Here is a 26,321-nt window from a genome sequence, read left to right on the forward strand (position 1 = left end):
ATTGCATGTATATATGATGGAAAATGGTGAATTGGTAATGTGTCTGAAGTTTCAGAAGAAAATGTTTCAGTTTCATGCACCCCAATGGATCTGCACATTCATTCTATTGGCCAGCTAGGCAGCATGCTTGTTGGATTCCAAACCAACACATTGTCATTCCAGCTCTATCAGCAACAAGAATGGGTGGACATTATAGCTTGTTAGAATCAACTGTAATTGCTATTAGTAATGCATTTCAGCAAATGAATGAATAAGAACTGAAATATTTGGCTGGGGAACCATAAAGAGTATGACTGGTACATATATTTCTTAATGTAATATAAATGTAAGTTCATTTGGTATGACAAGATTTATGGGCCACTTTGATAGCATACTATGATGAATTTAGCATAGTTTGACCCTTTGTTTTACATCTAAGATATTGTATCAAAAAAGTTGAACAGGATCACAGTTTCAGCATGACAGGTCTATTAGATCCTGAGTAATGGTAAATCAAAGTTGATCATTTATTCATTTGCGTCACAATGTTGAGAAATGGTAATGAAAATGTTAGTTTATTTGTTCTTAAATGCAAAGTCTCCAAAATAAAAACTTTTTCTGATCAAATAGGGTGAGCTCTTTTCAATGGTATCCTGAAAAATCAAATTTGAGTGATCCCTTTTGAGATATGACCTTTCGAAAGTAAGCCAAAATTGACGAATTAAATTTTTTAGCACTTTGAACTTTGATAACTGAGTTATGTGAGCAATTTGGGTGCCACTTGCAGAGCTTTGACATGGTGGCAGGATGCAGATAACCGAAGTATTAACTTCAGAAAATTACTCTTTCAGTAGATACAAGGCAATAAAGTATAGCCAAAATTTGATACGACAAGATTTATGAGCCACTTTGATAGCACACTATGATTAATTTACCATAGTTTGACCTTTTGTACAACTAAGCTATTGTGCCCAAAAAGCTTAACAGGATCACAGTTTCGGCAAGACAGGTCTCTTAGATCCTGAACAATGGTAAAACAAAGTTGACGATTTATTCATTTCAGTAGCAATGTCGAAAAGCGAGCCTTTACAAAAAGGTGGCTAGTGTCCCCACCATACTACTTACGAAACTAATTTGGCAGTGCTTCATCCTCTAAACATTTCATCAAAATTGGAGATGGTAGAGTGGGGAGCGTGTCTAAATTTAGGCCACTTGACATGGAATGACCGTATTGTAAGTAGTGTTCATCACATAAAAGAATTTTAATCAGTATTCCACATTTGTATGGAGTGAAACCTTGTGTAAGTGATCCATGAACGATAAAACAGTACATAAGAAGAGAACATAATCTTCGGAAATACAGTGCTATGGAAGAATAGTGAAGATTAGATAGAGAGATCAGGTAACCAATGAAAAGCGCTATCAATAGGGGCATATCAATCTTAAAATACATGATGTTCATGTGCAGGCTGAAGTGATGAACAAAAATTTGTTTCAAAGCCAATATTGAATCCTGGTCATACTGCTCACTGGGCAGATGGGTTAACCACTATGCCACCTTGGCACAGTGGCTCTGCAGAACTGTGTGGCTAACACTAGCCTGCCTGCCTGCCTCACTAAATTCAAATTCCCATTCATGCTTCAGCCCACCTGGTATTCCTCCTAAACTCAAACAGCATTGCAGAGGCTTTTCCAACTTTGTATGGCACCTCAACATCGAATGAAATGGGGGACCCTCCCTGAAACCAAGGCATAGGTTCTTTAATGAAATGAAACGGTTTGGTTCCATCCAGGGGCAACCCTCCCGAAAACCCAGGCATAGGTGCTTTAATGAAATGAAACTGTGTGGTCCATGCAGGATCCTGCTATTTTGATAGTTGGGGAGACTCTGCAATGCTGAGTGGGTGGCTAATGGCTCAGGAGTCACCTGGTATGCCAGCTAGGTTGGTTGGGTTGGAGAAGGGACCAAACTATGCAGTCATCAGTCCCTCCGACCTTGGAATAACTAAAACCAACAAAACCTCACACCATAAGAGGGAATTACAATGGCCATAAAATGACAAACTATTGACAGAGGAGGAAGGAAGGTGGAAGAAGAGAGAGGGGGAAAGAAAGTGGCAAATGATGGGCATAAAGGAAGAAGCATAGGTAGAAAAGATATACTCAAGAGAAAACAGATCCATAAGGAAAGGAGCGGGAAGGCAGAGGGCGGAGGCGAACCACCAAGCCCAGTCGAAGCCAGGCCAGTCGGTGTGCAGGGGGGAGCAAGACAGCATGCCATCCCCTCCACCCACCAACATGGTTGAAGGTCCCACCCTTAAATAAAGCGATAAAAAACCCTATCATGAAGAAATCATAAAACATCAGCTGCTGAGGTACTCTCAGCTAACACCAGGGGTAGTGAGTCAGGAAAGCTAAGTCCATCACAGGGTGGCTAAGTTGGGACTGTCCAGTAAGAGGTGAACCACAGTCAACATTGATCCACGACGACAGAGGGGGTCCTCACGCTGGAGGAGATAACCAGGAGTCAGCCAAGTTATGGCCAATGTGGAGCCGGCAAAGGATGACAGAAGCCTCAAGAGAGGCCCATGAGGAGGACTGCCCCATAGTTGTAGAATCCTTTGCAGTGGCAGAGAGCTTGCACAAACTGTTTAAAAAGTCACTACAGATAGTGAAGGACAGTCCTAACTTGCACAGACTGTTCAAGAAGTCACTATAGATAGTGAAGGACAGTCCTGAGCAGAAGTGGACGTGGTCCAGTGCACGCAAGATGGCCACCAATTCTGCAGTAAAAAAACTACAGTTATCTGGCGAGGAACGAAGTTATGCATGTCTCGCATAGGTGTAAGCATAACCAGTGTGACCAGCAACCATGGAGCCTTCGGTATAAATCACTTCTGAACCCTGGAATGAACTGGGGAGACAGTAGAATTGGTGGTGAAGGCCGCCCGGAAGGACAGAATCCTCTAAATTGATGGAGAGATCAAGACAGAGCTGTAGCTGACACACTCACCACAGAGGGGTATGTGCAAGAGCGGAGAAAAAGCCCACATCGTGGCTGCCACCATGGGAGGTTAATCTCAGTGTCTAGATAAAGGAAGCCATAATTGGGATGCAGTGAATGTGGGACACGTAAGATATCAGCTGTTAGCGCAAAACTTGCAGTGGTGGAATACCTGCCTGTGTGAGAAGGCTAATCACGGGGCTAGTCCGGAAGGCACCAGTCGCAAGTCATACCCCACAGTGGTGGATGGGGTCTAGTATCTGCAATGGTTGAAGGTGATGCAGAACCATAGACAAGACTCCCTTAGTCTAAACGAGACTGGGCCAGTGCTTTGTACAATCGCAGTAGAATAGTGGTCTGCACCTCAGGTGGTATTGCACAGACATCTAAGAACATTGAGATGCAACCAGCAAGTCCTCTTCAGCTGGTGAAGATGTGGCAGCCGTGTCAACTGGGCATCGAAGACCAGACCCAAGAACTGATGGGTGTCCACCACCTTGAGAGATTGGCAGTCGAGGAGCAAGTCCACATGGGGATGGACTGTAAGGCAATGGCAGAAATGCGTGACATGCGACTTGGCCACTGAAAACTGAAAGCCATGGGAGAGAGCCCAAGGTTGTGCCTGGTAGATTGCCCCACTGTAGGTGGTATTCTGCAGCGTCCATGACAGTGGAAGCGATGTAGATACAAAAATAGTCAGCATACAAAGAGGGGGACACTGTCGGCCCATCAGCTGCCACCATTCCATTAATGGCCATGAGAAAGAGGGGGACGCTCAGCACAGAACCCTGTGGAACCCCATTTTCTTGCAGATGGGAGGGGCTGTAGGAGGAACCAACTTGGACGCGGGCAGAGCTCACGAAGGCCCCATTCGTGAAGGGTGGTGAGGATGTTGTGGCGCCAGGTGGTGTCGTAGGCTTTATGCAGGTCAAAGAAGACTGCAATGAGGTGAGGTGTTGTCGATGGGAAAAAGCCGACCAGATAGCAGACTCCAGGTGGACCTAGTTATCCACTGTAGTGACCACAGTGAAAACCACCTCGAGTCGATGACAAAAGGTCGCAGGATTCAAGGATCCAAAACAGCTGCTGACTCACCAGGCGTTCAAGGAGCTCGCAGAGGATGTTGGTGAGGCTAGTTGGACAGCAGCTATTCAACTGAAGAGGTGGCTTCCCAGGCTTCAACACCGGAATAGCAGTGCTTTCCTGCCATTGGGTAGGAAATACCCCCTCACTCCAGGCAGTTGTAAAGGGTCAGTATACGACGGTGGCCAGCCACTGATAAGTGTTGGAGCATTTGGTTATGTATCCGATCTGGTCCAGGAACAGTGTTGGGACAAAGGGCAAGGGCGCTGGCGAATTCCCACTCGCTAAATGGGGCATTATAAGGACACAAGCAGCATGAAGTGAGACACACACTCTTTCAGGGGAAAGAATGTGGGCATATACTGAGTTGATGCAGAGGCTTGGGCAAAGTGTTGAGTGATATGCTCTGCGACAGTCCGTATGGGTAGGGACAATACCATGCACAGAAATTTCTGCAATGCTGGGGGAGCACGATTGCCAAAAATTCACCTGAGTTTCGCCCGGACTTGTGAAGAGGGGATGTGCGGTCCTATTGCAGCCACATATCATTCCCAGCAAATCAGTTTCTGAAATTTGATTAGGTAACAGGCCCAGGTGCGGAATCATTTAAAGACCAGGAGGAGAACAGTAGAAGGGTGCTGCTTGAAGTGTTGAAGAGCACAGCGGCAGTCTTTCATGGCCGCAGCAATTTCTGGAGTCCACCAAGGGACAATCTTCTGACTAGGGGAGCCCGAGGAAGAATGGAATCAGTCCGGAACCGGTCGCAGGTTCGAATCCTGCCTCGGGCATGGATGTGTGTGATGTGCTTAGGTTAGTTAGGTTTAAGTAGTTCTAAGTTCTAGGGGACTGATGACCTCAGATGTTAAGTCTCATAGTGCTTAGAGCCGTTTGGAGGTGGTGGGAGGATTGGGGATGTGTGAGGGTATGGCGTGGGAAATCTGTTTGTGGATGAGGTTGGAAGGATATTTCCTCGTGAGTGGTGGTCTTCTGTAATGGTCTTCTGTAATTCTAAGGTTGTGCATTCTGCAGGAACTTTCCTAAAAATATTAATGAAGAGTTAATTACTTTTGGGGAGCAGGGAGCTTTGACACAGCTTATCTGAAAGAAAGGATTGTTTGGTAAGGTACCGTCCGATGGATTAAGGAATAGATTATTAATGGAAGAAAGTGTGGGGAAAAAGGGCCATAGAAAATTTTCAGAGGGGTAAAAAGATTGACTAGAGCACGTAAGTTATAAAGTAGATGTAGGTTGTAGTAACTGTGCAGCAATTGGCTTTCACAGGATGGATCAATGTGGAGAATTAAAATTACACCAAACTGATCTTCGCAGTGATAACACAATAAAATTACACATTTTGAATATTACACTGTTGTGATTATTATTTGTGTTAAGAATTGCATTGCTGGAAGAAGCAACTATCCAGTTTGTACAGTTTGGTATGCTGGTAGCATAATTCACTGTTGAACCGTGGTTGGGACAGATTTTATTTTAGAATTACAATCACTTGGACAGACGACAGGCTGTAGACATGAACTCCAATTATAAATAAATATATATAAAATCTTCTATCATTGCCAATTGTTGGTACTAAGATTAAAAAATCTTGTCTCCAGAATTTTTTCAAAGAAACTTATTGCTAAATGTTTAAAGTGTTTGTTTTCCTATATAATTAACTATCTATTGTTAATGATATCTGCTCAGCATGATGAAACTTGGAATTACCGTCTGATGTGGTTTGAAGAAACTACTTGGCTGCTTGTTTCTGAATGAGTAGATGTTGTTTAAAATATTAAAAATATTCGGGTTTCTGTCCTCACAAGATACATACAGTATTAAACTAATAAACTTCATAACAAATACTTCTGGAACCTTTTAAGATATAATTGTTTCCTCAAATTGTAAGAAAGTCGCTACTGAATCGTGTCATAAGTACAGGGTTATTACAAATGATTGAAGCGATTTCTCAGCTCTACAGTAACCTTATTATTTGAGATATTTTCACAATGCTTTGCACACACATACAAAAACTCAGTTTTTTTAGGCACTCACAAATGTTCGATATGTGCCTAATCTCACATTAGCTTGACTTCATTCTCTGAAACCTATAGGTAGTTTAGCAGATTGCTGTATGATAAGGAAATTTGTATTACCATGTGGAACTGTTGTGCCAGGCCGATAGGCGCGTAATTGGAGATACTAGGTGTCTAATTACATATTCAGTATTGTTTGAAAATTGACTTTAAAATGGTGTTAATTGCACTTTGCTTCATATAGCTTACCCAATACAACTGGACAATGCCCCAGTTAACAAAGGCATGCAAGTTGCCCTTCCTTGGCAAGGTCCATTCTACATTAAGTAATTCCACAATAAACAAAGCATAAAGTCTACACTGTAATGTTACATCAGCAATTTAGATAAATCACAAAAGGATAGTGTCATAAATACTTCATAAAATTTAGTATGTCATTGTTTAAATACTCAAGGTACTGGAATGCACATTTGCAGCTATTGGTGCAAGGACTTCTCATAAACTGAACAGATTCCTTAGCTATTATTTCAAATGCTGCAACAATCTAAGTTTGAATTCCTCTTAGGTCACTGTAACTTGTGCATTCGACCATAAGCTACCCCACAGAAAAAGATAAATTATCTCAAATGCTGCTAACGGATAATGTGTTCATATTATATCCACTGACCAAGAAAGTGATGGGTGTGTGCTTTCTTAGCCAGAAGCTAGTGATGTGACTGGCACCCATTTCTGTACTACGTACTGATGGTACAGGAAGTTCCAGCACTGAATTTTTGGGCATAAAGCAAGTGATTTTATTGCTTTACAAAACTGTGTGAACTGGAGTTCCCTAAGTTTTTTAGCACATGGCAGATGTATATTTAAAGTGCACACTGTGATGTGGTGTATCTTTGTTTTTATCAAAATGGTACAACATTAAACAGATGTCTTTGAGAAGTAGGTGAACTGCAACTAAAACAAATGAAATGAAGCAACAATTGTATTGAAGCGTTTGTCAAAGAAGGTGATTGTGTTGATAGACACAATGATGAAAGTAGTTTATGGAATTTGCTTATTGCTAACCAACAAAGTAGCATTAAAACATCACAGGGGAACTTGGTTTTGCTGTAGCTACATTTTAACAATATTGCACATGAGAGTTGTGTGGAAGATGATTATAAAGTTTTGTGCTGACTGACAACTGAGCAAACAGAGCAGTTCATGCACATGTCTCAGAACTTTGACACACTCTGTCAAAAAGGGGTGAATCTTATTTGAATATATTCAAGGAATCCTTCATTGTGTGCTGACGAAATAACTTATCATTTCCACTGTTCCACAGGTGCTGTTGATCAATGCACACACCAGATGATTGTACCTCACGCTACTCCCAGAGAATTATTTCTCACGAAGTTCTCTCATTTTGTCAGTGACGGGGACATCCTGTTTGAATGTTGTAAAAAAACTGTTCACAAGGATTAGCCTGACTCAGAATGTGAGGATAAGTAGTTTCTTTGGCACTATCTCATGCCTACTGTCTCATTCTTCCAGTTCAATTTTTGGGCAAGAGGAATAACTATACACCCCACAGCCCACCTTATGCTGCTCCGGCTGACTTGACACTCTTTCCTAAATTCTGCTCACAATGGGGAGAATATTGAGGATGTTAAATTATTTTGGGTAAATGTAATTTTGTAGTAGTATGTCTGAAATTGTTCTTCCTCTAAGAAAGCAGATAACTTTTTAAGAAATTTGCATAATTATTACTCGCTACAGTCTCTTTAGTGAAATCTGGATCAACTGTAGGCTCAAATGATAGACCATACATTAACTCTCCATTGCCTCTGATATTCCTGCCTCAGTCACTGAAAATTCTCAGCAGTTGTTTAATGTTTACTTACTCCAAACTCCTTTCTACGATTTGTAATAATAGTGTTATTGATATAGAGAACTCTTTAAGGGAGTCACGGCAAGCATCAGAACACATTAGTATCCCATACGATAAGCATACATTGTGTGTGTGTAACCTGGCTGACATTTTCATATTCTGTCCGCATTGTCTTTGAATACAAATTAGCTACCAGTTTTTGAAAGTCCTACAGTAAGCAGCAACATACAAATAAATTGTAGACTAGGAAGTGATGTTATCTCCTGTGCCTGTGTGTTGTGGAGCAAACAGTTATATATTAATGTTGTTTTAATACTAAATATTGAATGTCCACCTAAGACAATTACTTTTATGGTCAAAAATTTAAAACTTAAAATTTTAGCTACTGTAGTCTCTTCAGAGCTACTAGCTGGATTTCAGATTGTGAGATGGTCAAGAAGCTGTATGAGATGTTATTGTTTTCATAGAACACACACAAATTTTCTTGCAAAGCAATTAAAATAAAATAGTAGGGTGAAAAAGATTAGATATGGCATTTTGTAACTAAAATGTGTAATGCAATACTTGCCTCAAACTATATTTTATTTTACAAATACACTTTGAAAAATTTTTCCCTAGATTGAAAGAGCTGTTGTCATTGTGGATGACCGAGGAAAGTCAATGGAAGAAGGTATAGTTGAATTCGCCCGTAAGCCTGCAGCTCAGATGGCTATGCGCAGATGTGCAGAAGGCTGCTTTTTCCTTACAGCGTAAGTTATCTTTAAATTTTTGTTTTGGTATTCTGTGGAACTTCGTGGGTTTCATGCATTAACTCTATTTATTTTGTCTAGTGGTCTTTATTGATTGTGAGAACTCGGTACAAGAAGGCTAATTTGTAAACAAAAATAAGTAATGCTATTCAGAACAATATTTATAACCCTATAGTGTTGGCCCGAAAATTTTGCAAACTATTATTTCAGTGGAACAGCTGAGCGAAAACAGTGGATTTAGTTGTTTGCTAGAAAATAGTAGTCTCATGTGGTTGTCTTAAGTAGTGATTGAATTTGTCATTCATTCTTTGGAGTGTAACCAGACCATTCAGTTGTTTATAGTTTTACATATCTGTAGTATTACTTATTCCAGTCCATGGGAACAATCGAATGAAAATAGTCGACAGTGTCCATCGCAAGCAGTTGTGATAAGCATTTTATTGTTTTGACATTGTGAAGTTTTCATTGTTGACTGCATTACTCTCGGTTATTCTGTTATCGGTTTTTACTATTATTTTTGTTCTGATATTTGCTTTTTGAGTGTGAATAAGTGCCTTTTTGTTCGGTTTGTATTTATGTACATACTGTGTCTATGTACAATATGTAGAGAAACAACTGGGATACCAGTTTGGTTTTACAAAGAGTAGTCTATGGCATTTCCTGAACCTCTCACCCAGTGTAAAGTCCCAAATGAGTGGAAAAAAGGATAAGTGACTTCTGTATATAAAAAGGGTAAAAGAACTGGTTTGCAAAATTAAACACATATCCATAACATTCGTTTGCTGCAGCATTATAGAACTTAATAGAGAGTAGAAAATCCTGAATCTCTCACAGACTGAAGAGCTTACGTACATAAATTAGCATGGTTTTATCGAGCATCACTTGTAAGGAATTTGGCTTGCCTTTTTCTCACAATATACTGTGAACTATGGATGAAGTGCAATGGGCACATTGGATATTGCCAGAATTTGAAAAAGCATTTGACACAGTACCCAACTGCAGACTGTTAACGAAGGTATGACTACAGGAAATAGTTTGCCAATTTCTGATTGGCTCAAATACTTATGAAGTAATACAGCCCAGTATGTTGCCTTTGATAGCGAGTGGTCTTCAGGGACAAGGTATCAGGAGTGCCCTAGGGATATTTTGCAGTTAAACTCTGTACTGTTTGGATACTGCATTGGTAGTCCTGCTGAGCACAGTTGAATTGTTTAAATATGTGGGCCTGATGATGCAAAGCAATATGAAATGGAATGAGCATGTTAGGATTGTGGTAGGGAAGGCAAATGGTAGACTTCAGTTTTTTTTGGAAGAACTTTGGCGAAGTGTGGTTCACCTGTAAAGGAGATGGCATACAGGATGTTAGTGCAAACTATTCTTGAGTAATGTTTGGGTGTTAGGGGTTGGCACCAGATCAGATTAATGGAAGACACCAAAGGCAACATTCTTTTCAAGGAACACCATTGAAAAATTTAGATAACTGGCATGTGAAACTGATTGCAGATTATCCTATTGCCACCAACATTTCGCATAACAACCACAATGATAAGAGAAATTCACGTGTACAGAGTCATTTTTCCCTTGTTCTCTGAGTGGAAAGTCGTTTTACCTTCACTCTGCCCGAGAGTCGACCAGGAAAGGAAAAGACTAATAGTGGTACGGGTACCCTCTGCCACACACCATACAGTGGCTTTCGGAGTGTGTATGTATGTGGTTACAAATAGACATTTTCTTAAATAGTAGACTTCGTATCTGCATCAGAATATCAAAACACAATGCTGTGGAAATGGAAAAAATCATATACCTGAATAAAACTGATGCTGAAGACAAATTCAGTAAGGTATACAGGCCTGTAAGGATAAATCATGAAAGTATAGTAAATAAGTCCAAAGAAGGGTAATGAATGATGAGAGATAACTCTGGCAGATCACCACAATTTTTAATAAATGTATTTTGTCCTTTCCTGTTCGTCACTTCTGCATTTAACAGAAGAGAATTATTGATGATCGGCGCAAACCCTTGGGCAGAGCGCTTCAATAAATTTAAATTAAAAGCAATTATTTATTTAAGCATAAATTTATAATGTAGCACCAGTTACAGAAATACACATTTAATGCCAGGTGTAAGAAAAATTCTGATTTAAGTAAATAAATATGCATAAATTTTGATAAGTATTTAATATTTAGAAATATATTTTTTATTCAAATGTTTTTTAAAAAAGGGCAACTCTAATTCACTGTCAGTATTTGTCATTCAGTTGCTTCACATTTATTGAAACCACCCAGTAATGGAGAATAAGTGAAAACATTTGTATATCTGACACAGTGTGTAGAGATTGGCTTCATTCAACTGAAAACCAGCTAAGCAAAATAACAATAAACTGACAAGTCAGTTGTCCCGTTGCTAAGATTAGATGAAAGGCTGTATCTTCTACATTGAATAGTTCTCAGACCAGACAACGAATTTGCTTGGAGAGGGAAGTTTTATTCGAGGAAGATATTGGTTAAGCAGGTGGCGTTAAGAGATCTTACACATTTGTAAATCGTTTACTACTGTTTGCAAGAGTTCTTCTCGTAATGTTAAAATGTGGCATTTAGCTTAAATGTTTCCGACTGTCTTTAAATTGTTCCAATTTGTGTTGTAGATGAATGTCCATCCAGTATGATAGTATAAGAATTTCAAACATGCCTTCAATTAATGTACCCTTGCATTCTGCAGTTTTTTTTTTTTTTTTTTTTTTTTTTTTTTTTTTTTTTTTTTTTTTTTTTTTTTTTGTGGAATCATACTGCCTAAAGGAGAATTTGAGCATCTTATAAGTAGTCTGGTACAGATTTGTTCATAGTGAAATTGTCCTGATGCCACCGGAGGGACTAATGTGATGAAAAGGTTCCTCATTAATGATAGCTGTGATTGGTTACCACTCGTAGATGACGTTCCTCTACTTAACGATTCACATTGCCTGTAACTGAAAGTAAATGATCCTACTGTAGAATAACACGCTGTTACTTGTTTCCCCTCCCCCCTCCAGTCATTCGTTTCAAGCAGTTACTGATGTGGAAGTGATGTAATGGAAACTTTACTTCCATAGCAGTTAGCTATAGCATTGTCCTTATTCCCAAATTACAAACTTCTGTGCAGAAATGATATAATAAAAACTTCTGTTAATTAGTTTCTAAACAGCAGATTCTGCAGTTTTTTAAAGGATGTAACACAACAGCTTTATCTTTCAAAACCCGTTGTGAAATATAATTTGGTAATAAGTGATGCCTTTATGATACTGCGACGGTATGTATCTGCACTATGCTGCCACCTGTAGGCCATTCTGCACACTGTAGCACGCTTACCAACTTACAGGACAACGGCACGAAATTTCAATTTGTTGTTACAAATTTAAGGTTTTCATTTGACTCGCCCTCATACTGTTTCGCTGTTATGGATGTGTGTTCACATCCTGCTCCACTGTCCCCCAAATGCTGTGGTTGTGTATATGCTCGCTGTTTGGGATTTCCTACAGTGCCATAGACATCTGTGCATGTCCTGAGCTACCGACCTCGGTCATTAAAATACATGGCTATTTACATCTGTGTGTCTCCTGAGCCACCAACCTTGCTCATTAAAATACACAGCTCAACTAAACTTACTAATACTATTGTAAATTGTAGTCGGACACTAGTCTGATCTAGGTAGGTCATTTGTTATCCAGTTAGAGCCCATGTACTGGCATGGTTTGTGGCTGTTTACCAGTCATCTGAACATATCACCACTGCAACAACGCAAAGCAAGCACTGCAGTAATGTGCTACATAAAGGCCTGACACTTTGTCAGGATAGTTGGTGGTAGGTCATAAACGGCAAGATATAGCCTGTCAGTTACATGTCACTCAAAAGTGGTGTGGAAAAAGTACAGATACGGGAAATGTGAACGACAGACCTTGCAGGCTCATTTTCCTGTGACAACACCAATGCAGGATTGTTTCCTCCAAATGTCAGGTTGCAGGGGCCCAATGTCAACTGCCAGAAATATTGAAAATGACTTCTCTTTGGGCAACAGGGATTCATGCCTCAGACCAAACAGTACGCAGAAGATAGCATCAGGGTGGTTTCCATCCAAGAACAACAATGAGAAGTTTTGCGATGAACCAATGGAATGGCTTCAGTCAAAAGAGCTGGGCTCTCTCACATCAACATTGGACCATTGCAGAAAGGAGTAATGTCATGTTTGCTGATGAGACCAGGATTGTTTTGCGACTAGACCTAGACATGCTAGGGTTTGAAAAAGTGCTAGGCTACAAATACACCAGGAATACAGATATGTTCAGGAAGCTCATCTATTTGCAGTTGGAAGTGAATTTTGTGGGCAGCAATAAAGATGGGCTGGCAGGCCCCTCTAATTCACATCTGTGGCATTTTGACTGGTCCCTTATACCTCAGAAATCATATAAATAATCTCAAGGCCCTAGATATGTGAAATCGTGACGACTTCGTCTTAGTCTATGCCAAGCCAAAGTTTTTGTATCTTCAAAGATGCAACATCAGTGGAATGCATTGACCAGTGCATGCAATTGAGCATGCATGGGACCTGTTGATGGTGGTCATTGCACCTTATACCCTAAGATAAACATGACTGTATTATCCAGAGCATGCCTCAGAGCGGAAGAACTCTTCCATGTATGGAGAGGATATACTCACTACCAAAGGATGAGGATGATGATATACAGATTTCACTGTTTTTCCAAGATCTTCACCCAGAAGAGACCCTACTTTGTTTAGTAATGATTTTTTTGTGACGAACGAAAACTGCTGGTTTTCTGAAGGAATTGTGTGTGCATTTTGTTAAGGTGTTGACAAGTGTCAGTGGGCATACTAAAAGAAGGCATTGTATTAAACTCTTGATAGTCCAAACTTTTGTTGAGGTGTGTATGAAACAGACTACACAATATGTCAAAGACACTTACATAGGAAAGTGACAGCAGCTAATCTAACTTGTCTGGCTGTAGTGACATGAAAATTGTAAACTGCTGAGGGAGAGACCAGCAAGATGGCATGCTGTGCGACACTAAAATGTGGTTTTCATGCAGCTGTGGTAGGTAGTTGGGAAGTTGCTGCTGTGAGTGGGAGAACCAAATAGTGTGTTGGTACTGAAAACACTAGGCAGTAAAAGAACGTATAGATCTTGGATATGAAACACAATGATTAGTAACCACATCATTATCCAATTTCTTAAAGTTAACAATACTATGGTTAAGAGGAAATGATCCAAACAAAAAATTGCAGAAACTTAACTGAAGCAGTATCCTGAAATATATAATAAGCTAAAATATTTCTGTAGTACAAATCTGTATGTTCATCAATAATTTCATGAGAGATTACCAAATTTTTATTAACCAGCTGTAACTCATTTTGATTATCATTCAAATGCATGGTCAAATCTGACCTGGAATTAGCAACATTCTTGTTTTCTTTAACTCTGTGTCCAAACAATATGAGAAACTTATTTCAGTTTTACAAAATTAACCTTTATCATAGTAACCAGTGGATACAGGAACAAATTGACAAAAAAGTAGTTGTTTTGAGGTGGTAGTTTTGTGTTAAAACCATTGGAACCTGAAGTTTTAGCAACCCATCATTTCATGTGATGTATTTGAAAGCAAATTCCCACTTTACCTGGACAAAATCCTAAATCTTGAAACTTCCAGGAACTCGTAAATATTCTCTTACTCGGCCTAACAGCCATAGTTGCAGAGTGAACATTATTACAGTGTATGCCAGAAGATGGAATATTGTCATTCCAAAACCGATTGAAAAACAATGGAATATTATTGGTTAACTGCCTGCAGTTTCTTCTTTTTGTGAAAAGAGAATTATCTGTAAAATAAAAAAAAGCTATATGATGTACAATAAGAACGTTGCTTTGGGTGTCGTCTTTGAAGACCTTTATCAAGAAATTTAGTCAAAAGCAAACAAAAATATGGGCCTATTTACTTAATCCTTAGTCTGAGTGTGAATGAAAGTCTGTAATACTGAATTGATATGGCTTAAACAAATTACATTATATGTTGTGAAATCTTGGTGTCAAGCCTCAGTCCATCACTTCTATTACCCCTATTTTATCAAACCTTTGACATGCCAATAGATGGCATGGATACAGTCTTAAGTACACATGCTAAAATTCATATGTCCTTACTAGTACGGAAATTGTATTTCAGATTTGTTTCATTAAATGTGCAGGTCCAGAGTTGATTCATTTAAGTTACATTGGTGTTAAGTTTTAAAGGTTTCCTTGTTCTAAACGTGTGCACATTTTTCATTGTTTCGTTACTTTTTTTACTGTAGTGATAGATTAACATGAGAAATCATTATATTCTGTGACTTGCAGGTCTTTGCGTCCTGTTGTTATCGAACCATATGAACCATTAGATGACACGGATGGCTATCAGGAGAAAAATCTGCCTAAGAAGAACCCAGAGTACTACAAGATGAGAGAAGTGAGTGTGCTTTAGCTTTAAGGATATTAGTGACACCTTGGTGCAACATTTAAATACTATAGTAGAAGTTTCTTGTTATTAGTTCAACCCTTCTTATCAATTCTGTGGCCAATACAAATATCTGATAGTTCACTTGTGGAGTCAGATTGAGCCCTGTGATATTTTTTGGTAATATACGGGTTCTTTTTAATTGTTGTCCACTCTTGTAAAAATAATTGCCTCCATTCAGACATAGGGTGTTGCTAATGATATTATCTTTTAAGTCTGAACATCATTTTAGTCTTTTCTTCAGAATTTTGCAAGATTGATTTTATATTGTATAAATATTGGTTACCTACAAGAAATTAAAACTGTACAAGGACTTGCGAAAAATAGTATATAATGTAATGTGAAGCTGCACAGAAATATTAAGGTCTGTCATGTAGGTTAATGGGGAAATTATTTTTAGCTACACACTTAATATAAGTGCTTTGCATACACTGTTGAATTTTCAACTTAGCTAAAATTTGAGAAATTTTGGTTTTGAGATGAAAACCTCTTTCTGGAACTGGCCAGTGTGTCTAAATTCAAAATTTGTCATGTAAATACTGCCATTTAAGGAAGAAAGTAGGTCAAACTATTAGAAATCCTTTCCCTAGTACATAAATAAGTCTTAAGAGAGTGTTAATTTGTTACCAAATGTAGCCGCCAGTTTTATTGTGAGATGTCATATTTTGTGGTGGTAAATGTATGTACTGTATTTACCTGATTATAAGGAGACGTTTTTTCCTAAATTTGTTGTTCGAAATTTACAGTGTCATATTCAGACTCAACTATTGCAACTGAAGCTAACACTTTTGGTTTTTAATATAGCATATAGGTGTAGCATCAAATTTGCAGATGCAGCTTTGGCTATTGAGCTAATGTGCAGATTGATTTTGAGGAATTCTGAAGGGAAGGGTGAGCAAACTATTCTTGCATTCGAATGGCTCAGGATTTCCCAATACGCCAAAATGCTCGATACGGTATGGACATTGCTTTAACAATAAAGTGATAGAACTAGCCACAACAGTAGTCTATTGCTCTGCTTAAAATTTGACAATTTTGTGAAACCCATGAGGATGCTATCGTCTTAAAAACTCTGTATTTGTATTTGGACAGGTGTGCAGTAAAAAATTGATTCTATTTTTAAGTAAAGGTGACAATCAAAAGTGGAAATGTTTTCCTTCAAATAACGTTATTTCGTTGCGAATCCAGATCAATATGTTGTTTGATTGTGAAACTGAAATAATTTAATGTGTGGGCTACAAATGAGAAAATCTGTAAAATGATTAAAATAATAAATTTTTGACAATATAATGTAATTGGATAGATGATAAATCTACTCGCAAAGTGACGGCAGAACAACACACACATAAGAAAGTGTTTACGTATGCAGTCTCCTTCTGGCAGAAGGATTGAAGGGAAAAGGAAAAAGACAAGATAGCTTTGGGGAAAGTGGTAGATTTCGTAATAGTCAACCAGAACCCTGGGCCAAGGGAGACTTAACAGTCCGGTAAGTCTCCTGTGACCTGGGGTTTTGTGAGTTTCCTGAACTCCAACACTTCACCTAAACCTCTTCCTTCTCCTTCGACCCTTCTGCCCGCATGAGGAGCCACTGGTTCCGAAAGCTTGCATGTGTAAAATCCTTTACTTAAAAATAGGTGTGTTCTCCTGCTGCCACTTGCTGAGTAGTTTTTTTTATCTATCCGATTACATTATATTGACTGTAATTGTTGTCAATTGCCGTGCTAAGTCACGTTGTGGGGATAGTACTAACAGACATGGTAGAGTGTGGGACGAGCGAAAGTTCAAGAATTGGACTGAATCGTGTTGGATTGCTAGCTTTTATTTATGTATTATCTGCTGCTGTTTCTTATGACTTCAATTTTAGAAGATATTTCACAGCTGCTGAAGCACAGCACTAAGAAAGGCTTGAAAGAGGAACAGTGATACCAGTTCTGCTGAGAACTAGATAAGAGTGGGTAGGGGTCACGGGCAGGCAACAAGTTGTCATGATATCGACCATGGAAATCCATACTGCAGACTTCGTTTTTTTTTTTTTAGAACATCTAGCATATTTAAACTGCTGTTTTCCTCTATGCGTAAGTATTGGGAATTGACTTCAAAATTGGACAAATACTCAACAGAAGTATTAATTTCTGCAGGAGACTGTGAGTTTAGCAAGGGCTCGGGTCGCATTCTTTTTTTGTGCTGCAATATTGACAGAAATGAAAAGGGTGTGTGTCAGCTGCTGGTTCTACAGTCAGTGGCAGGCAGATATGTTTGTATGTGAGAAACATGGTAATATTCTCAATTCGTTATCAAAGTGAAAGTAGATATGTGGTGTTAGGTCCCTCGGTAACCACAACCTTATAAATTGCAATATATTTGGAAGAAACAGGCAAATATTTGTGAAAAAGGAGATAAAAATTTCACAGCTGTGATATTAGGATGGATGCCATAGATGATAGGGTTGGTAAATCAAAATGGTAGAAAACAGTCCACAAATTAAAGCAAACCCTTTTTCGTTTTTCTCTTTGTATTATCAAAATGTAGTCAGTCAACAAATATGATAGATTTAGATTAGGTATGGTATTAAATTTTTTGGCAGCCTCTTTGTCAGTAAAACAGTTTGTGGTTTTGATTAGTCAGAATATGTTAAAAATAATTTTTCCCAAGAAAAATCATAAATGGGGTTGTCATCTTGTACTCGGGTGAATACGGTACTTTACTGAAATTGCCTTGCTTGGCAGACTTCAAGTAGAAAGATGTGCGCAACAATGACGATGAGAATTATAAACCAGTCAAATTTTCCCTGTAGTGTGCTTAAACAGGCTGAACTTTAAAGCTGAGTTATTTGTAGGTTGGACCACGTTTTGCAACACCAGGAAGCTTTGAGTATGAGTATGGTACACGTTGGAAGCAACTGTATGACTTGCACAAACAAAAGGAAGATTCCTTGCGCCGTGAAATGAAGATGGAAGAAGAAAAACTTGAAGCTCAAATGGAATATGCTCGCTATGAACACGAGACAGAGATGCTGCGTGAACGTAAGTAGCTATAATAGCATTCTATCAGTACTTGGCTTTTTTGCTTAATTGATAGCCGGTTGTGAACTAGAATACTGGGTTTTATTGTACATACAAAAGCTCTTTCTCTGAGAACTACGTAATGTAGCAGGAAATTTTAAAATCTTATTTCATTCGTAGTGCTTAAGAAATTCTTACTTTTGCTTGGTGCAAGCAGCACATAATTGTTGTAAAAAGAAATAGTTTAGAAACATTCAAAAATATTGCTGCTGTTCTGTATGCCATATTTATATCATTGTTCAAAATTAATGATATGAATATAATAGAGGGAAACATTCCATGTGGGAAAAATATATCTAAAACACAGATGATGTGACTTACCGAACGAAAGTGCTGGCAGGTCGATAGGCACACAAACACACATGAAATTCAAGCTCATCAGGAAAGAGGGAAGGAGGGGGAAGACAAAAGGATGTGTGTTTTAAGGGAGAGGATAAGGAGTCATTCCAATCCAGGGAGCGGAGAGACTTACCTTAGGGGGGGAAAAAAGGGGGTATGCGCGCGCGCGCACACACACACACACACACACACACACACACACACACACACACACACACACACACACACACACACACACACACACACACACATCCATCCGCACATACCGTGTGTGTGTGTGTGTGTGTGTGTGTGTGTGTGTGTGTGTGTGTGTGTGTATACACCTTTTTTTCCCCCTAAGGTAAGTCTTTCCGCTCCCGGGATTGGAATGACTCATTACCCTCTCCCTTAAAACCCACATCCTTTCGTCTTTCCCTCTCCTTCCCTCTTTCCTGATGAGGCAACAGTTTGTTGCAAAAGCTTGAATTTCATGTGTACGTTTGTGTGTCTATCGACCTGCCAGCACTTTCGTTCGGTAAGTCACATCATCTGTGTTTTTAGATATATTGTTCAAAATTAAAATGACAACACATTCAGCAGATAGTATTGGAGAACAAATGGTTAAGTAATCATTGTGTAAAATTGATTTTGTGAGCAAAGGAATTTTGTACTGGGGAGGGGGGATGCAGTGTAATATTTGTGCTTTTACAGAACTGCGGCAGCGTGAATTAGACCGTGAACGACAGAAACAGGAGTGGGAAATGAAGGAACGGCAGGTGGAAGAGCAGCGCCTGCAGATGGAAGAGCGTATGCGTCGCCAACAGGAAGAAATGCAGCATCGAATGCATCACCAAGAAGAAGAACTTCGCAGAAGACAACAAGAGAACAATCTCTTCATGCAGGTAAGTTAGTGCAAAATGTTAGTTAACATTTTTCTGCACACGAATATTATTTACTTTGTTAGAAATTGTAGCCACAGGACATTATTGGATTAAATTTCACATATGTGCAGCAAAGCATATGTTCACAGCTCCTTCTGTAAAATATATTTTACCAGTGGCCAAACTGAATGTAAACAAAGTATGATTTCATCTGGTAATGAATCAAAATTAAGTGTAATTGTATGTAAATTTGCCTCAGCTTTGTTCAGTGTTCTGGATGTGGACATTAAGAGTTTTAAATTTTTAGTATGTGCGTTGATGCAACTTTCTGGTTACAAAAAGGTCCTGGTATTTTATGGTTTACAGTGTTGGTAGGTAGAGACGTTGATTCTTTCCAATGAACCTATGGAATAAATATTGGACAAATTTACTGTGATAGTGCTGAAAAATTAGCATTAATAAATAGCAAGTTGCTTTGTGTTCATACAGTGGTACCCATGATGTCAATTGTTACTCAGTTTCTCGCCTTATTGATTTGATAATGTTGAATTGTCAACTCTGTACATAAATCAACATAGTCATTAAAGTCAGTGTTAATACAGCACTTATTAAATTTCTCAAGGATTGGTTGCAAATTTGTGCATAATTTCTCAAAAAGAAGTATGCTGTTTCTCTTGTCAAGGCCGCATGCAGATAATTGACAATAATCGTATTGTCATTTCAGGCGCATCAGTTAAACAGTCTCCTGGAACAGCAAGAACAGGCATTGAGAGCCAATCCTACAGACTATGATGCAGCAGCTGCCGATCCAGTCATTCGCGATTATGATGCAGTTGGTAAGTTGTGAAGTATGTCTGATTCTACCAGACCTGTGGTTGGAAAATTTTAGATTAAAATCGCGAATTTTTGTGTGTGTGGGTGTAAAAGTTACTGCTAATAAAGAGATGTGCATATATAAGTGATTTTTACGTTAACAAAAATATTGACAGTTCTCATATTCCCAGAAAATGTTCTTTAATTATGCTTGTGCACGGTTATGGCAGAAATCTACTTCCTTGAATGATGATTTCATTGAATTTCCTTATAATTTAAAGTAAGAAAAGTGAGATAGGCTGCAAGGAACTGAAATCTGCAGGCAAACAGTGTACTTTACCATATTCTTATTATTGAGGTAGTCCTTAAACTTAAGTTTGTCAAGAATTCTGTCCTTCCACCACTACCCAAAGAATTAGTTTGATGGTATATCATAGGATTACTACAGTTGTACAAGTTTATATGCCAACTAGCTCTGCAGATGACGAAGAAATTGATGAAATATATGAGGAGATAAAAGAAATTATTCAAATAGTGAAGGGAGACGAAAATTTAATAGTCATGGGTGACTGGAATTGAAGCATAGGAAAAGGGAGAGAAGGAAACATAGTAGGTGAATATGGATTGGGGCTAAGAAATGAAAGAGGAAGCCGTCTGGTAGAATTTTGTGCAGAGCATAACTTAATCATAGCTAACACTTGGTTTAAGAATCATGAACGAAGGTTGTATACATGGAAGAACCCTGGAGATACTAAAAGGTATCAGATAGATTATATAATGGTAAGACAGAGATTTAGGAACCAGGTTTTAAATTGTAAGACATTTCCAGGGGCAGATGTGGACTCTGACCACAATCTATTGGTTATGACCTGTAGATTAAAACTGAAGAAACTGCAAAAAGTTGGGAATTTAAGGAGATGGGACCTGGATAAACTGAAAGAACCAGAGGTTGTACAGAGATTCAGGGAGAGCATAAGGGAGCAATTGACAGGAATGGGGGAAGAAATACAGTAGAAGAATGGGTAGCTCTGAAGCAGTGAAGGTAGCAGAGGATCAAGTAGGTAAAAAGACCAAGGTTAATAGAAATCCTTGGGTTGTTGTTGTTGTGGTCTTCAGTCCTGAGACTGGTTTGATGCAGCTCTCCATGCTACTCTATCCTGTGCGAGCATCATCTCCCAGTACCTACTGCAACCTACATCCTTCTGAATCTGCTTAGTGTATTGATCTCTTGGTCTCCCTCCACGATTTTTACCCTCCACGCTGCCCTCCAATGCTGAATTTGTAATCCCTTGATGCCTCAAAACATGTCCTACCAACCGATCCCTTCTTCTAGTCAAGTTGTGCCACAAACTTCTCTTCTCCCCAATCCTATTCAATACCTCCTCGTTAGTTACGTGATCTACCCACCTAATCTTCAACATTCTTCTGTAGCACCACATTTCAAAAGCTTCTATTCTCTTCTTGTCTAAGCTGTTTATCGTCCATGTTTCACTTCCATACATGGCTACACTCCATACAAATACTTTCAGGAACGACTTCCTGACACTTAAATCTATACTCGATGTTAACAAATTTCTCTTCTTCAGAAACGATTTCCTTGCCATTGCCAGTCTACATTTTATATCCTCTCTACTTCGACAATCATCAGTTATTTTACTCCCCAAATAGCAAAACTCCTTTACTACTTTAAGTGTCTCATTTCCTAATCTAATCCCCTCAGCATCACCCGATTTAATTGGACTACATTCCATTATCCTCGTTTTGCTTTTGTTGATGTTCATCTTATATCCTCCTTTCGAGACACTGTCCATTCCGTTAAACTGCTCTTCCAAGTCCTTTGCTGTCTCTGATAGAATTACAATGTCATTGGCGAACCTCAAAGTTCTTATTTCTTCTCCATGGCTTTTAATACCTACTCCGAATTTTTCTTTTGTTTCCTTTACTGCTTGCTCGATATACAGATTGAATAACATCGGGGAGAGGCTACAACCCTGTCTCACTCCCTCCCCAACCACTGCTTCCCTTTTGTGCCCCTCAACTCTTATAACTGCCATCTGCTTTCTGTACAAATTGTAAATAGCCTTTCGCTCCCTGTATTTTACCCCTGCCACCTTTAGAATATGAAAGAGAGTATTCCAGTCAACATTGTCAAAAGCTTTCTCTAAGTCTACAAATGCTAGAAACGTAGGTTTGCCTTTTCTTAATCTTTCTTCTAAGATAAGTCGTAAGGTTAGTATTGCCTCACGTGTTCCAACATTTCTACGGAATCCAAACTGATCTTCCCCGAGGTCCGCTTCTACCAGTTTTTCCATTCTTCTGTAAAGAATTCGCGTTAGTATTTTGCAGCTGTGACTTATTAAACTGATAGTTCGGTAATTTTCACATCTGTCAAAACCTGCTTTCTTTGGGATTGGAATTATTATATTCTTCTTGAAATCTGAGGGTATTTCACCTGTCTCATACATCTTGCTCACCAGATGGAAGAGTTTTGTCAGGACTGGCTCTCCCAAGGCCGTCAGTAGTTCTAATGGAATGCTGTCTACTCCCGGGGCCTTGTTTCGACTCAGGTCTTTCCAGTGCTCTGTCAAACTCTTCATGCAGTATCGTATCCCCCATTTCATCTTCATTTGCATCCTCTTCCATTTCCATAATATTGTCCTCAAGTACATTGCCCTTGTATAAACCCTCTATATACTCCTTCCACCTTTCTGCCTTCCCTTGTTTGCTTAGAACTGGGTTGCCATCTGAGCTCTTGATATTTGTACAAGTGGTTCTCTTCTTTCCAAAGGTGTCTTTAATTTTCCTGTAGGCAGTATCTATCTTACCCCTAGTGAGACAAGCCTCTACATCCTTACATTTGTCATCTAGCCATCCCTGCTTAGCCATTTTGCACTTCCTGTCAATCTCATTTTTGAGACGTTTGTATTCCTTTTTGCCTGCTTCATTTACTGCATTTTTATATTTTCTCCTTTCATCAATTAAATTCAATATTTCTTTTGTTACCCAAGGATTTCTACTAGCCCTCATCTTTTTACCTACTTGATCCTCTGCTGCCTTCACTACTTCATCCCTCAGAGCTACGCATTCTTCTTCTACTGTATTTCTTTCCCCCATTCCTGTCAATTGTTACCTTATGCTCTCCCTGAAACTCTGTACAACCTCTGGTTCTTTCAGTTTATCCAGGTCCCATCTCCATAAATTCTCACCTTTTTGCAGTTTCTTCAGTTTCAATCTGCAGTTCATAACCATTAGATTGTGGTCAGTCCACATCTGCCCCTGGAAATGTCTTACAATTTGAAACCTGGTTCCTAAATCTCTGTCTTACCATTATATAATCTATCTGATACCTTTTAGTATCTCCAGGATTCTTCCAGGTATACAACCTTCTTTCATGATTCTTGAACCAAGTGTTAGCTATGATTAAGTTATGCTCTGTGCAAAATTCTACCAGGCGGCTTCCTCTTTCATTTCTTCCCCCCAATCCATATTCACCTACTATGTTTCCTTCTCTCCCTTTTCCTACTGACGAATTCCAGTCACCCATGACTATTAAATTTTCGTCTCCCTTCACTACCTGAATAATTTCTTTATCTCGTCATCAATTTCATCATCATCTGCAGAGCTAGTTGGCATATAAACTTGTACTACTGTAGTAGGTGTGGGCTTTGTGTCTATCTTGGACACAATAATGCGTTCACTATGCTGTTTGTAGTAGCTAACCCGCACTCCTATTTTTTTTTATTCATTATTAAACCTACTCCTGCATTACCCCTATTACCCAATCCTTGGGTAACAGAAGAAATATTGAATTTAATTGATAAAAGGAGAAAATATAAAAATGCAGTAAATGAAGCAGGCAAAAAGGAATACAGACTTCTCAAAAATGAGATCGACAGGAAGTGCAAAATGGCTAAGCAGGGATGGCTAGAGGACAAATGTAAGGATGTAGAGGCTTATCTCACTAGGGGTAAGATAGATACTGCCTACAGGAAAATTAGAGAGATCTTTGCAGATAAGAGAACCACTTGTATGAACATAAAGAGCTCAGATGGAAACCCAGTTCTAAGCAACGAAGGGAAAGCAGAAAAGCGGAAGGAGTATATAGAGGGTCTATACAAGGGCGATGTACTTGAGGACAGTATTATGAAAATGGAAGAGGATGTAGATGAAGATGAAATGGGAGATATGATACTGCGTGAAGAGTTTGACAGAGCACTGAAAGACCTGAGTCAAAACAAGGCCGCGGGAGTAGACAACATTCCATTAGAACTACTGACGCCTTTGGGAGAGCCAGTCCTGACAAAACTCTAAAATTTGTTGAGCAAGATGTACGAGACAGGCAAAATACCCTCAGACTTAAAGAAGAATATAATAATTCCAATCCCAAAGAAGGCAGGTGTTGACAGATGTGAAAATTACCGAACTATCAGTTTAATTAGTCACAGCTGCAAAATACTAACGCGAATTCTTTACAGACGAATGGAGGAACTGATAGAAGCCGACCTCGGGGAAGATCAGTTTGGGTTCCGTAGAAATGTTGGAACACGTGAGGCAATACTGACCCTACGACTTACCTTAGAAGCTAGATTAAGGAAAGGCAATCCTACGTTTCTAGCATTTGTAGACTTAAAGAAAGCTTTTGACAATGTTGATTGTAATACTCATTCATATTCTGAAGGTGGCAGGGGTAAAATACAGGGAGCGAAGGGCTGTTTACAATTTGTACAGAAAGCAGATGGCAGTTATAGGAGTCGAGGGGCATGAAAGGGAAGCAGTGGTTGGGAAAGGAGTGACAGGGTTGTAGCGTCTCCCCGATGTTATTCAATCTGTATATCGAGCAAGCAGTAAAGGAAACAAAAGAAAAATTCGGAGTAGGTATTAAAATCCATGGAGAAGAAATAAAAACGTTGAGGTTCATCAGTGACATTGTAATTCTGTCAGAGACAGCAAAAGACTTGGAAGAGCAGTTGAACAGAATGGACATTGCCTTGAAAGGAGGATATAAGATGAACATCAACAAAAGCAAAACGAGGATAATGGAATGTAGTTGAATTAAGTCGGGTGATGCTGAGGGAATTAGATTAGGAAATGAGACACTTAGGAGTTTTGCTATTTGGGGAGCAATATAACTGATGGTCGAAATAGAGAGGATATAATATGTAGACTGGCAATGGCAAGGAAAGCATTTCTGAAGAAGAAAAATTTAACATAGTGTAGATATAAGTGTCGGGAAGTTGTTTCTGAAAGTATTTGTATGGAAGTGAAACGTGGATGATAAATAGTTTGGACAAGAAGAGAATAGAAGCTTTCGAAATGTGGTGCTACAGAAGAATGCTGAAGATTAGATGGTTTGATCACATAACTAATGAGGAGGTATTGAATAGAATTGGGGAAAAGAGGAGCTTGTGGCACAACTTGACTAGAAGAAGGGATCGGTTGGTAGGACATGTTCTGAGGCATCGAGGGATCACCAATTTAGTATTGGAGGGCAGCGTGGAGGGTAAAAATCGTAGAGGGAAACAGAGAGATGAATACACTAAGCAGATTCAGAAGGATGTAGGCTGCAGTAGGTACTGGGAGATGAAGAAGCTTGCACAGGATAGAGTAGCATGGAGAGCTGCATCAAACCCGTCTCAGGACTGAAGACCACAACAACATATCATAGGATTAAAAGTGGCAGTGTGTAAATTTTGTCTCCTGGATAGTAGTCACAAAATTCCTTCAGTTTGGCAGATTCTTTGAGCTCAAGACAAACCTGAAAACTGCATTTGTCAATGGTAATATTAAGTTGTGGTAGTATTAAATTAATTTCAGCCATTGATTTGCACATAAGTTAATACTCTGTTTTGTTCACAGGTGCTGAGGCAGGAACCATCCCGCCGGTGAGTATTAAGATTAGTTCCTAGAATACTGTTATTCATAACTGGCCTATGAATGAAAAGGGCAAAACCCGTTTGCCAAAATTTTATCACAATGATAATGGATACTAATAGTACATTAGTG

General features: G+C 39.0%; 1 protein-coding gene across 4 annotated transcripts in view; it reads left to right on the top strand.

The window, feature by feature from the left end:
- Positions 1–26,321, top strand: part of LOC124794627 (hrp65 protein-like) — a 163,563-nt gene that overhangs the window by 34,241 nt on the left and 103,001 nt on the right. For all 4 annotated transcript variants that reach the window (XR_007016590.1, XM_047258128.1, XM_047258126.1 and 1 more), the window contains exons 5-10: positions 8,582–8,712; positions 15,088–15,196; positions 18,081–18,267; positions 19,336–19,526; positions 20,230–20,341; positions 26,175–26,200. Coding sequence is in view for 3 of the 4 variants with exons in the window: in XM_047258128.1 (XP_047114084.1) it covers positions 8,582–8,712; positions 15,088–15,196; positions 18,081–18,267; positions 19,336–19,526; positions 20,230–20,341; positions 26,175–26,200 (756 nt within the window). In the remaining variant the exon portion in view is untranslated. The remainder of the gene's footprint in view (positions 1–8,581; positions 8,713–15,087; positions 15,197–18,080; positions 18,268–19,335; positions 19,527–20,229; positions 20,342–26,174; positions 26,201–26,321) is intronic.

The sequence above is a fragment of the Schistocerca piceifrons genome, chromosome 4 (assembly GCF_021461385.2).
Source record: "Schistocerca piceifrons isolate TAMUIC-IGC-003096 chromosome 4, iqSchPice1.1, whole genome shotgun sequence".
Taxonomy (NCBI): Eukaryota; Metazoa; Arthropoda; class Insecta; order Orthoptera; family Acrididae; genus Schistocerca; species Schistocerca piceifrons.